Below are 13,015 nucleotides of genomic sequence, written 5' to 3'. Positions count from 1 at the left end.
ATTTACTAACATTAAAAATGCATAATTTACATTAAAATACCGTAATTATCAAACATGCATGTAGAGGGGAGCAAATGTTCGCTGGTAGGAACAAATATTTGTTCCCAAAGGCGGTACAAATATTCACTGAGGGAACCAATATTTATTTACAACTGAATACTCTGCCACATTAAACTTAAATGAACTCCAAGCATAGTTTAATTGTGAAATTAATTAAAATCATACACAAACGCCACATTCAATATTTCCATAGCTCTTTATTAATTATAACAAGAAATCCACTTTATTCATAACAATAAACATACCAGTCATGTTTGCACAAGAGAGGAAATTTAAATATCCTGATTAATATTTTGACCTTTTTTTTTTACTATTTCTTTTTCTTTTTTTTAATTACATTATCTCTTTCCAGTTATCATATTAACAAACATGTTTGAAATTAATTATTAACTAAGTAAATAATAAACGGCGTATTCATCTGAAAATAAAACAAATAATGCTACAAAGGCATTCTGTGTAGTTTTAAGAAAGGTTGCTGCTGTCTGATCAGTTCATTGTTGAAATTACTGTTGAGAGAAATGATGGATTTAGTAAGGGATCGTGCGTTGCTGATTATAGGCATGGTGTCCTAAATTTGAAGGTAGCAGAACGCCACTAAAATCTAGATTTTCTTAAACAATAATTATTATGCAAATTCACATTTTATTGGTATACTTTACTTCTAGTAACACATATAATTGGTAATGTATGTATCTAAGTTCCTCAAATATTTTCACAAGGTGTCTTTCTCTATCTTTTCTGAATGATTTACTTATGTGTCTGTGTGTCTGTGTGTCAGTGGCTTTGTTTGTATTTGTGCTTGTGTCCACAGTCATAGTCTATGCAGTCTGTTGCTGTTGTCTTTGTCACCATTTTCAGCCTTCTTAAAGAAGTAGTTCATAACAAAAGTTCCTAATGTGCTTTTCATTGCATCAAGAGGACTACAGACTGAATCAGACAGTTGTGTGAGAGGTGTGAGTTATGTTACTTGAATTGCCTATTATGTGAGGTCAGGCTCGACTGATATAGAAAATAATACCGGAATGGCGTTCCGGTGCGTTGCAGCTTGACTACCACCACTGATTATAGGGCCATGCTTAGTGCTTTCAAATATTCAAACCAGTCAACAAATGGTAGTTTTTAAATTTACAGCCAACTTTCCAACACATTTTTTGCTTTCACTAGAAACCTGTATCGGGATTCTACCTTGGGATACACAAATCTGGAGTATTTAAACTGTTCTCTGTGAATGGGCTGGGCATGAAGCCATCACGTGAATAGAAAGGCAAGGCCTGGAAATGAACTGCAAACCTCAATGTTCAAAGACAAATGTCTTACCATTCAACAGAAGTGTAAACTGTCTAGTTGAGAGGTACGTGCAGACTTTATACTTGAATTCATTCATAAAAAAAACTTTGAGAATGTGACTCGCTCTCCCTCATATAAACACATCCATGAATCACTTCAAGACCTTCATTTGTTTGCCTAGATCCCCAGAACTCGTTCTCAATGCCCACACTACACTGTTCTGCACCCATTGCATGCAATCAGGAATCATTCAACAATCAGGAAAGAAAACCTTTTTAAAGTGACACCAGTGAAGTAGGTTCATTTGACACCAAACCCCATGTCATAAAAACACAGCACGGAAAACATCAATGGGAATGACAATTGCTGGTGCATAGCCACAAGCTGCAATACTTTCTCAGACTATGACTTTGAATGCCTGTTCATTTAACATCAAAGAATGACTGCACCTGCTATCTGCAGTAAAGGGTTTGTGCAAAATAAGAGTATTTAATTAATAAAAGCCCTGCAAGACATCTGACATATCGGACTTCACCAACAAGACAATTGCAATGTACAACATGACAACTACTGTAATCTAGCACGCTTTATTATAGTCCTCAAAGGATTACCAAGGAACACAGCATATTGAGTCCCGATGTTCTACACCAGTACCTCCCCCCATTTTCTCCGGAACTGCTTTCATTGGATAGCTGTGTACACAGACCCGAGTCAACCTACCGCATGTCACATGACATGTCTCTGTTGTATCTTCCACCATGGTCTGCCCAGTCGTGGCTGTGGCAACCATATTTATAGTTTCCTATAGTGTTATGCACAAAACATTACCCAGTGCCATAGCATAAACACAGATACAGTACCCAGTGAATATTTTCATAACAGGCCCCCAAAAACAATAACCTGCTCAAAACTCACTGCAAAGTATGACAGATTTTTTTCTTTTCTGAAAGGAACTTTTAAGTATGACTTGAAAGTCCTACAAGTAGCAAGGAACCACCCCAAGACATAAACTAACGTTGTTACCAACAATCTACACGGCAGCATTTTAATTCACCAGCAATGTATTAGGTACAGCCAGATAAGCAATCAGCATTGTACCTCTTAACAGATGGTCAGTTACATGTACTTCCAATTAATTTGAATTGGTTATACCAATGAAACACTCATATTCAGAGGTACTAAACAAAGGCTGAGTAAAACAATTAGACAAACAATTTGACAGGGCGTGTTTATGGCTTGGTAACACTTTAGCTTAGGTAGCCTTTATAAGTGATTATAAACAATCTATAAAAATGTTATTAATTATGTTATTAACAATTATATAATATGATTAGAGATATGTAAAAGATACCTAAAGTGTTGCCTATGTCTTTATGCCGGAGAAAAGTTAGTTTTAGAAACCTTTATAAAAAGCCATTAGTTAATTTATAAATGTGTTATAAAAGGTGTTACAAACAATATTGGACCACTATTATTAATAATTGCCTATAGCAACACAATGTTATGAGATCAAGTAACATGGGCATCCTTAACACTTTATTCATAACATAAAGCTTTCCAGTTGTAATGCCTTATTAGAACACATTTCAGTTCAAGTGCATTTCTAGCCTGTCCAGATTTATTTATTTATCTATTTATTTATGTTTTTACTGAGAGAAGAAATTCAACGGGTGAACGTCCAGGTCTTTTTCAGGTAGCTGGTGAAATGATTTTGTTTTTCCTGCAGAATGTAAAATATAGTGCTTGTTGTTAGTGATAAATATGGCAGCTGTTGTTGACATAAACTGAGTGGTGTAGGCACTGATGACATAGGTAGGAGTCTGATAAAAACGATATTAGCCACATACATATGTTTCAACGTGATTGATACCAGGATATATATTTTATAGTTTATGGGTCTGTTGCATGGTCACTATTATATATATATATATATATATATATATATATATATATATATATATATATATATATATATATATACACACATCAGTGGGACCCTGTATATAGATATAATCTTTTCAAATCTGACATTCTCACTGACAGGGGACACTATAAGAAAGTTTAGACTAGAGTCCCTACTGCAGGTCGGGACTCTAGTCTTGGAGAATCATATTGAGAAGACATGCATATAATTGATACTCAAATTGGGTTATGTAAGCAATGCTCACCACCATCCACACTGTCAGGCCGTGTTTAATGCAGCTCATCCAAAAGAAATAATATTTTGAAAGATATCACATCAAGTGGCGCAATATGAGTTTCGTGATGTTTCAATGAAGGACAAACAGATCCTCTAAAACAAAGGTGTTCAACCCTGGTCCTGGAGAGCCACAGGGTCTTCTGCTTTTTGTTTCACCTGAATTCTCAATTACTTTATTCAACCAATTATTTTCTTAATTGGTCAACACTAAAAAGGAAACACAGCTCTTTAGCCATTGATAATTTAAAGATACTCAGGAAACCTGCAAGATTGTTTATCTCCAGGACCAGAGTTGGCCACCCCTGCTCTAAAAGGTTAAGGATTCATTAGGACTAAAAAATAAATACAGAAAGGTTCAAAAAAGAAACAAAGACCAGGAGTTACAAATGGAGATTAGATAAAGGGGCATTCAGAACAGAAAATAGGAGGCACTTTTTTACACAGAGAATTGTGAGAGTCTGGAACCAACTCCCCAGTAATGTTGTTGAAGGTGACACCCTTGGATCCTTCAAGAAGCTGCTTAATGAGATTTTGGGATCAATGAGCTGCTAACAACCGAACAAGCAAAATGGGCTGAATGGCTTCCTCTTGTTTGCAAGCTTTCTTTTATTCTTATGTTCTTATGTACAACCTGCAGGACCTTTGACACATTATACTGAGGCTGGGCAAAGACCTATCTATTTACGTAATTCATATAACCTAGCAACCAAATTTAAATTCTCTTCTAAGTTGTCATATTTTCCTGCATGCATTTTTTTAGTAGTAGAAGCCACTGGAGAGTTGTGATGATAGGCACTCAAAATTGCATTCTCCTTTTTAGAACCTTTCAGGTAGTTGGCTGGTGTGAATAAAATTTATGAAAAAGCTGAAGTTTTTTTTTTCTCTACTTGAGAAAGGAGTGAAAAATATTTTCATTGCCGAGACTTTTTCGTTTTAATCTTCACGAGTCAAGCTGGGTGATTGTGTGACCACAGGGCTGTTGAGTATAGTGTAGGCCAAAATATGTCAAAATGCAGTCCAGTTAATGCAGGCCTTTTGAAGTGATATTAAGTGGGCTGTAAATGTCATATGACTTAGATTTTCTTGATATTAAGTGCAGTGTGACATTAACCAAAGTGATATTATCAGGAGCTTGTTTCCATGGACTCCCACTGTATTATGTCCGGGACATTTCAATTTGATGCTAATAAGAGGGGTGTGGTATTAACCGAGTGACATTAAGCAGGTTTGACTGTACTTTAATGTGGAGTTGGTGCCAATTAATAAGCAGAAGAGATCCTTCAAGTTCATGGAGCTGGGGAGACTTTGACACATTTGATGGTTTGTATTATTTTAGGAGTGTGGATAGGAATTTCAGCAGATACAATTAACCAACATCCTGGAACTACTGTGCTCCCCCTCATAACACTGCAGTCTGTATCCATAGGTAAAAGACAGATTTAGTTAGTATAGACGCCAGCTCTGTGGGTGCTCCGGGGCTCCAGCCCCCAAGGGGAAATATAAGCGGGTTCTCAGCACCTACCCCACAGCAGTTTCTGTTTTAGGAAATAAAAGTGATTAGTGAAAAACATTGCCCTGAAATCAAACTTTTCATTTCCATACTGGTACAGCTCTGTCAAACCGCACTGTGGAGGCTTTACAATCAGAACTGTTGCAGCTGTTAAAAAGTTAAACGTTAAGGTCGAGCAAGGAATGGGGTTTTATACAAATTACTTTGATGTGCAGAGTGTAAAACTTAATCAAAAAACATTTTTGGATATAACTCAACAGAAAAATATAACACTACCCAATGTTCATGATGTCATCATATTTCCATTATGATCATAATTTTAGAATTGCAATATTAAAATGATGTGACAATGATGTACCGGTAACTCAAAATGGAAGAACTACAACTGCAGCACTATGATAAAAACATCTGACCATTTAATTCTGAAAACAATTACAACTCCACATGATATGCAGCAGCAGCAGCAGCAGTTGTAGTCTCCTTGTTGTTTATAAAACAAAGGCTGTTGTGTTTGGGTCATACATATTGTTGAAAACAACTGGGATCCTAAGGTTTACAGCTGAGACCAGAATAAGCAGACAATCCAATGCAATAATAGACCAGATTCTTCCCTATGTAATGGGCAAGTTGCCCATGGTGGAAAACACAGGCCAATGTCAGCTAAGTATTTCTGTTGAACCCTGGCTTGAGTATTTACTATGCACAGACAAACCTGAGGTAGTAGGGCTGTGCAACAAGATAGGACTACACTGTACAGTGATACAGACAAGATGATTGAGCACTGGGATTGGTCAAGCTGCTGTGTTCAATGGAGCTGTGTGATTTGTTTTGTTCTGTGTCCTAGACATTGTGTTTGAAGCAAGGAGTAAGCAGGGAAAGAGAAGCAAAAATGTTCTTTAACCAGGTTGATGCTGTAAACTGGTCTCTACTTCTTTTTCTAGAACAGCTCCTTGAAACCTGGTTCCAGGAGACCAGGAGTTTCAGGTAACTTTGCTGTATCAAACCACAAGTCTCTCCTGGTGTGCAATGCAGTGGCCTGAAACCTAATCTCCTGAAACCAAGTTCCAAGCCACAAAGTGGTTTTGTGTTCCTTTCAACCACCCTGGTATAACTAGAGATATTTCCCTGCCTCTCACATAAAAAGTGCATCAGGTATTTTTCTTGCGTGCCTAAAGACCCAGAGATCTGTGGCAGTAAATTAAATTAAAAAGAATGTACTATTTAAATTATAATTCAGTTTTGCAAGTTTTGCTATTTTAAAATGAAAATGAATATTGTTTTAGGGCGAGTTTAACTGTTTTAGAGGGGGTTAGAATATCTTGAGAACAGTCCTTAACTGTCCTTGACAAAAATTTGTCAATAGGGCCTAATGACATAAATAAGTATGACAAAAAATATTATTGTAATGCTGTGAACTTCAAAGTACAGTCAGAGCCGCTTTATCGGGACACCACGGGAGAACGAAAATATCCAGAATACTAGCTGTCCCAGTTAAGCGAGAGGCAGCTGAGACGACCTTAGTCATACTTTTTTGATTTGTCATGAAAAGAAAAAGAATGATATCACATCAAATTATGATTAAATTTTAAATTTTAAATACAAATTAATTTTATTCCTAAACAAAATTAAATAGCACCTGTGATGCTGACATGCCAACTTTCTTTACAACAGCAGCCTGATCAATCACGGACAGCTCCTGTGCAAATCACAGCATAATCACGTACTCCCCACTGACTGCACTGCACTACGCAGCTGGTCTTGCTAAGAAAAGCAATCTCTGTTCATCATTTGAAAATTCTGTATTCCAATTAAATGAAGTGATGTCTCAATTAAACTACATAAATAGCATTGAGAAGAACCGTCACCCGGAGTTGTATTCTATTTAAGCAGCAATCCTGATTATCGATGCTTAATAAATTATATTTACATGTAAGGATGTGTTCCTTCATATAGCAGTTCTGAATTGCCCACTCCTCTGTACTCACTGCACTCTATATCATGGCTCCCTGTTTCTCAAATGCTTTAGACAAGGTGGCTCTCAGAACATTCCCTGTGCCTCTTCCACCTTCTCAAACCCAGTGATTGGTCCTCATCAATTCTTCAGTGCTCTTTAGAAAGTAAATGCTCACACGTTAATCCAGGAAGCAAGTGATTGGGGGGGGGGGGGGGGGTTGGCTTCTAGCTGCTGTTAGCAGTCAGGGGTTAAAAAGGGGCACAGTCAGCAAGTAAATACCCTCTCAGATCTGGCAATTGTGACCACGCTGTGTCAAGATGAAATCTCAATCCAAAAAAATGCACTTACAATATTTGGTGGCACAATGCATAATAATAATAATAATAATAATAATAATAATAATAATAATAATAATAGTAATAATTTTTTTTAAATAAATACAATCTTAAAAAGGATAATACATATCAGCTATAATATTCAGTGTTGTGCACATCCCATCACTGTGACCCCCTCATGGGGTTTTGCTTGTGTTCAGTAATATAAGAAGAAGCTTGTAGATGGTCTCTGATGGGTTTTGTGACTATTCCCCAAGGTAGGCTGCTGTGGATAGGGTGGTGGGGTGTAATTTCAAAGTTTGTTTATAGAGTGATTTCCATGGGGACCAGAGTAAAAATGAATTAGAGGTGTCTTATCAAATGATAGTCAATGCAGCAAACCAGAAGGCTACAGTGTGGTCTACTGGTAGAACTGACTCACAGTGGAAATCATATCTTGACACACCAGTGGTATTACAATGGTATCAACCGTTATCCAGAGGTAAACCATTGCCATGACATTGCTTCTAATGCTGTGGCCTGCTAAGAGCCCAGCAGGTGTTTCTTCTATCTAATTCAATGGGGTTACAAGTAGGGGTAGCTGGGCATTGATAAAGTATCCAATACCCTCAAATTACAAATCCACTGCAAATCCTTGTTACTGTAGTATCTTCTAAATGAACACACCACAATTTAAATTGAATCATAATGACTCCTACAGTAACAAGTGGGGGTGTGCAGATATAGAGTATATTCAAGAATTCCCTTGAACATTTCTTGAAGTCATTGGGTATTAATTAAAATAGAAAGAAGCTTATTAATTTTAGAAGTACTAAACAATGTTTTTCTCATTATTTGCAATCTACACAAGTATCAGTCAATGGTAAAGTTCAAGTTCACTGGACACAAGGGTTGAACAGAAGTCACTGAACTGCTATGTTATTGGACAGTCCTTAGAAGTCAGGTCTTATTGAACTAAATTGATTTTACATCAACAGAGGACAGAAAGATAAATAAGTATAAGTAAAATATGAGTGGTTTAACAGATTAGGGTCTAGCTAGTTATTTGATCCATTTATTGTTAGTTCACACTGGCAGAAGACTATCTTTTAGGTACCTAACAATGTGTAGAACGATGGGGAAAGCATTATAAAAGTAAAAGTTTTTTGGTGCTCCAAGACCTGACTGGGAAATACTTTTTTCTGACTTTCTGGCGATTATAAAAGCTCAGTGGTAAATGGCAGAATCTGTGAGCCTCCTAAATGATTGACCCAATCAACTACCCAGGGATCCCCTTTAATCTGATCAACCCCCTGTTAAATCGGACCAATCCCCATCCACAGATCTTGTGTCGTGTCAGACCTATCATAGCTCAGCGCCTCTGTTGCCCAGCCCTCCTATTTGAAAGTGTAACGGCGGCAGGTTTTAATATCAAATATTTTTGGTTTACAAATAAAATCAAATAATATTAAAAAGAAAGTCTTGTTGTTACACATTTTGTAACACTGACAGTTGTATTAATTTATTTTTAGAATTATTATTATTATTTTATTTTTATTTTTAAACAGCACTTTGGCATTGAAGACCAATGTTCAATGTTCCCAGTAGCAGCAGAGGGATTAGTCCAGGGAAAAATGTTTCACCTGTATTGATAAGACTGGAAAGACATTGATAAACCTTCCTGCTCTTCCTCGAGAAAGACTGTGGTTACAGTACAGCATGGTCAGGATAGAGAAAGCTCAGCCACCCAGAACAACAGCTTACAATTCTACTAAATCTGGGACCTTTGATGGCTATACCAGGCTACCTGAAGAAGAGGACAAACGCAGCCATCTTAAAAATAAAAAAAAAAAAAAAAAAAAAAAAAAAAAACCTTATGAACTAAAACTGTCAAGTTTATCTTCCATTAATTGTGTACGTGTCTGTACATTAAAGGTTTCAAACACTGAAAGATTCTTTCCAAGGCCACACAGGTGTGAGAAAACCCACTCTTAGTGGGGTGATGGATGACGTTGCCAGGAGGAGGAGGAGGAGGGGCGTGTTGCTCCTCGAGAGACAACAGGGCCAAAATTAAACGGTAGGCAGTCAAATTATATATGGATCTATATATATAATAGATATATAATATATTATATATATATTACAAGCTCCTCTCTTTGTTTCGAGGTTTTAAACAGGCCAAAATAAACGGTAGGAGCATATATATATATATATATATATATATATATATATATATATATATATATATATATTAGGGTGTCTAACACTAACTGTGATTCTAAAAGCTGGTCTTCCTGCCCCCTGAGTCGGCCTCCTTTTTCTCAATCCGTGTGTAAGGTTCGAAGGCCGACACCCCACAGCCATAGCCGGATGGCAATTTGTGCATGCTGCCCAAGACTGGCAGGCAGAGGGAAGGGGCACCTAGGCGAGGGGAGGTAGGCGCACCCAACGAGGGCACTGACAGCCCGTAGGTGCCCCCCGCACTGGGCAGAGTGCTGCTGACTGCCAGGGAGGTGCTGCTGGGGCTGCCGTTGCCGGTGGAGTGTGCCAGGGTACTGGGCGAAGGGCTGAGCAGAGAGTTAGGGGGCACAGTCAGCAAACGGCCCTGCTCCAGGAGACGCAGTATGTTGCAGGTGGCCAGGGACTCAGAGGAGGAGGCAGGATTCTTGTCCGAGTCCTTTGCCTGGTCCTTCTTCTGCTTGGTGCGTCGGTTCTGGAACCACACCTTCACCTGGAACACATAAGATTACAGTTAGTAAACTCACAGATTTTCTGAGGGTGGAGGCTTGTTTAATGGCTAAGAGGCATTACTGATAAATGCATTTCTTTCAGTTCTGGAGGCAAGGTTTGAATCTAGATCAAATGCTCGCAGTGGACATTGAACCCCATCTTAACACTGCCACACAAATGGGCACAGTTGGAGAACTTCACAGAAACTCTGGTCAGGATTGGGGTGAAGGAAAGGTCTTGGTGCTGGACATAAAAGAAAGAAAGAAAGAAAGATAAAGAAAGCCCCCCCCCTTTTCTTTATTCTTTTTCTTCTTTTGCTTTTTGCTCCTTTATCTTTTCTTTCAAAGAAGAATTTTCCTCTTTTTCAAAGAAAAAGAAAGAAAGAAAGAAAGAAAGAAAGAAAAATGCAAGCTTGCTATTGGGCACTTCACTTCAGGTTACAATTACCCAATTACTCATTAACAAAGTTTAATTTTTAGAAATGTCAAAAGTACTAAATTTTCAAATGATTCCACACAGTTTTATATTATTCCTTACTACAACATACTAGCTAATTTTTCTGGATAATTTGCGCAACGTACTGAAATTCAGTTTTGCATTTTTTTGAAAAGTGTTAACCAAGTGTAAAGTGACCCCTAGTGCAAAGAGATGAAAGGATTAAGAGTGTTATCCTTGGGCAGTGACGTCCTCAAGCTTACAAGAGATTTATTGAATCTTTCAAAATAATATCTTTGTCTTCCGGACATGAACTCAGGGCCCGGGAACACTGAACCCATCCCTTCACGGTTGACCTTTCAATGACCCCTGCCGACATCTACATTTAACATGTAAGCCCTTACACACACAGCTCATTAGGAGAGCAGGTTCTAACTGGCCAGGAACTGTTTTTAGTCACATTAGGTATGAGTTATCTACACCTCCATGGTGAAATCCCAAAGCTGTCAGCTGTCAACTGAAAGGAAATGGTTTCATATGTATTGAATACTTTAAATAAGTCAAATGTATTTAGAACACAGCTCTAGGCATGCTCTAGGTTGAATATAGGCCACACAATTACAATTCAAATTTCTAAAGCGCCTTTCATCAGAAGGATCCCAAAGTACTTCAAAACTAACTGAACAATTAAGCATTTAATTAAAAACAGTCCAACATAAAATGTAATAAAAGAGAAATGAAAAAAATAGTGGTAGTATTGTAGATTTTTTAAGATCCTTAAAATAAAACCTTGCAAATCTGTTCTTGTTACTTCATAGGCTTTCTGTATTTAAAAACATTGTTGATTGCAATTTGTGTACAATTCTGCAGTACCTACTTGGACTGGTAACTAGCTCTGAATATGACTGCTCCAGGTGGATGGTGGTATTGTAGTAGTTCCATAATTCAGATAGCAGAACTTGCCTATGGGGCTGACTACCTTACGCTGGGAACGTGGAGCTCTGTGCCTGTATTCAGTACCAGTGTCTACCATTAAGACTCTGGAAATGCACTTTGAGAGCCTTGCTATGAATCATGCTTACTTCTAACTCGTGAAATTTAATAAATAAACAATCTAGCTGTTTCTTAGGATTTCTAAGAATCGAATCATGCTTCCAGAAAATTGCTTCAAATGACAAGCCTAGTGATAGAATGATGGGTAACACTTTTCATTACTTTAATTACTGTGTATTTACATAGTAGCTACTAAGTAAATACATGCGTACTTACACATAGTTACAACGTTATCATGCATAGTTGCAATGCACAACACCTTTCACATTGCATTTGTTTCAAAATAAAAACCTTTCAGAATGTAAAAAACAAGAACCACACACACAAGCCTATTGCAAATAAGTATTCCTTAATGGGATACAGAGTTCAAAGCTGGGGCAGACAACGAGAGGAATCTTATCTGCTTATTTCTCTGACTCTCTGTTGCCTCGTGGTGACCCGCATTGCTCTCAATCTGAAATGGTTCTGTAGCGCTGTTCAGCCTGTCACCCCATTCATTACCGAACATTAGCTTTGCAGGCATCTAAAGATTCTATAGCGATGACCAAAAGTTTTGCATCACCCTACAGAATTAATAAATGTTGCTTCACAAAGCCGAATAAAACCTGCTGAATAACATTAAGTTAACACAGAGGTTTTCAAACTGGGGGGGCGCGCCAAGACCTGACTGGAAAATATTTTGTTCTTATTTTCTGGTGATTGTAAAAGCTCCATGGTAAATGGCAGATGGGCCTCCAGGATAGCGATCATGTTTAATCTGACCAACCCCCTGTTAAATGTGACCATGCAGCGCTTGTGTCGTTTCAGACCCATTGTAGCCCTTCTATCTCAAATACTTTTTATTCACACACAAAAAAAAAGAGATACACCTGCAGTATATAAATGGGGTGGGGGAGGGGTTGGGGTGCATGCAGAATGTAGAAAATGGACAAACGAGGGTGTAACATTTTATTATTATTTTTTTTTTTTTTTATAAAGTTATAATATGAAATTCAAGATAGTCATACGTTACTACTAATTACTATAAGTAATTGCATTAACATTAATAAAGACTAGTCACTTATTAAAATACTGCACACATGTTTTCTCTTTCTTTATTCCGCTATATGAAAGTAAGGGTTTGGAGGATTTAAAGGCCCATTTTGTTGTTTTACTGCAAAACACCGCAAATTAAACTGATTATTATTATTATTATTATTATTATTATTATTATTATTATTATTATTATTATCATATATCTTTTATTTCACAAACATAAACGAATTGAAATGCATTTCAATGATCATAGATTAAAGGCAGTAAGGGAATTTTAATAGTAAGAGCAGACCGTGATACAAATAAAAGGTATACTGTAATAACAATACTGTAATAATAATAGTAAGAGCAGACCGTGATATAAATAAAAGGTATACTGTAATAATAATAGTTGTAAATTCAGTTTAATTTATGTGGTTTGGCTGTGAAACAATTAA

The 13,015-nt window shown here is 37.2% G+C and overlaps 1 protein-coding gene across 1 annotated transcript in view; it reads right to left on the bottom strand.

Annotated features, from left to right (window-relative positions):
• Window positions 1–9,603: 9,603 nt before the first annotated feature.
• vax2 (ventral anterior homeobox 2) overlaps window positions 9,604–13,015 on the bottom strand; it is a 39,898-nt gene continuing 36,486 nt past the window's right edge. The window contains exon 3 of the mRNA XM_041269568.1: window positions 9,604–10,056. Coding sequence (XP_041125502.1) covers window positions 9,604–10,056 — 453 coding nt within the window. The remainder of the gene's footprint in view (window positions 10,057–13,015) is intronic.

The sequence above is a fragment of the Polyodon spathula genome, chromosome 2 (assembly GCF_017654505.1).
Source record: "Polyodon spathula isolate WHYD16114869_AA chromosome 2, ASM1765450v1, whole genome shotgun sequence".
NCBI lineage: Eukaryota > Metazoa > Chordata > Actinopteri > Acipenseriformes > Polyodontidae > Polyodon > Polyodon spathula.
The sequence above is the reverse complement of the archived record's forward strand: the minus strand, read 5'-3'. Positions and strand labels throughout refer to the sequence as shown.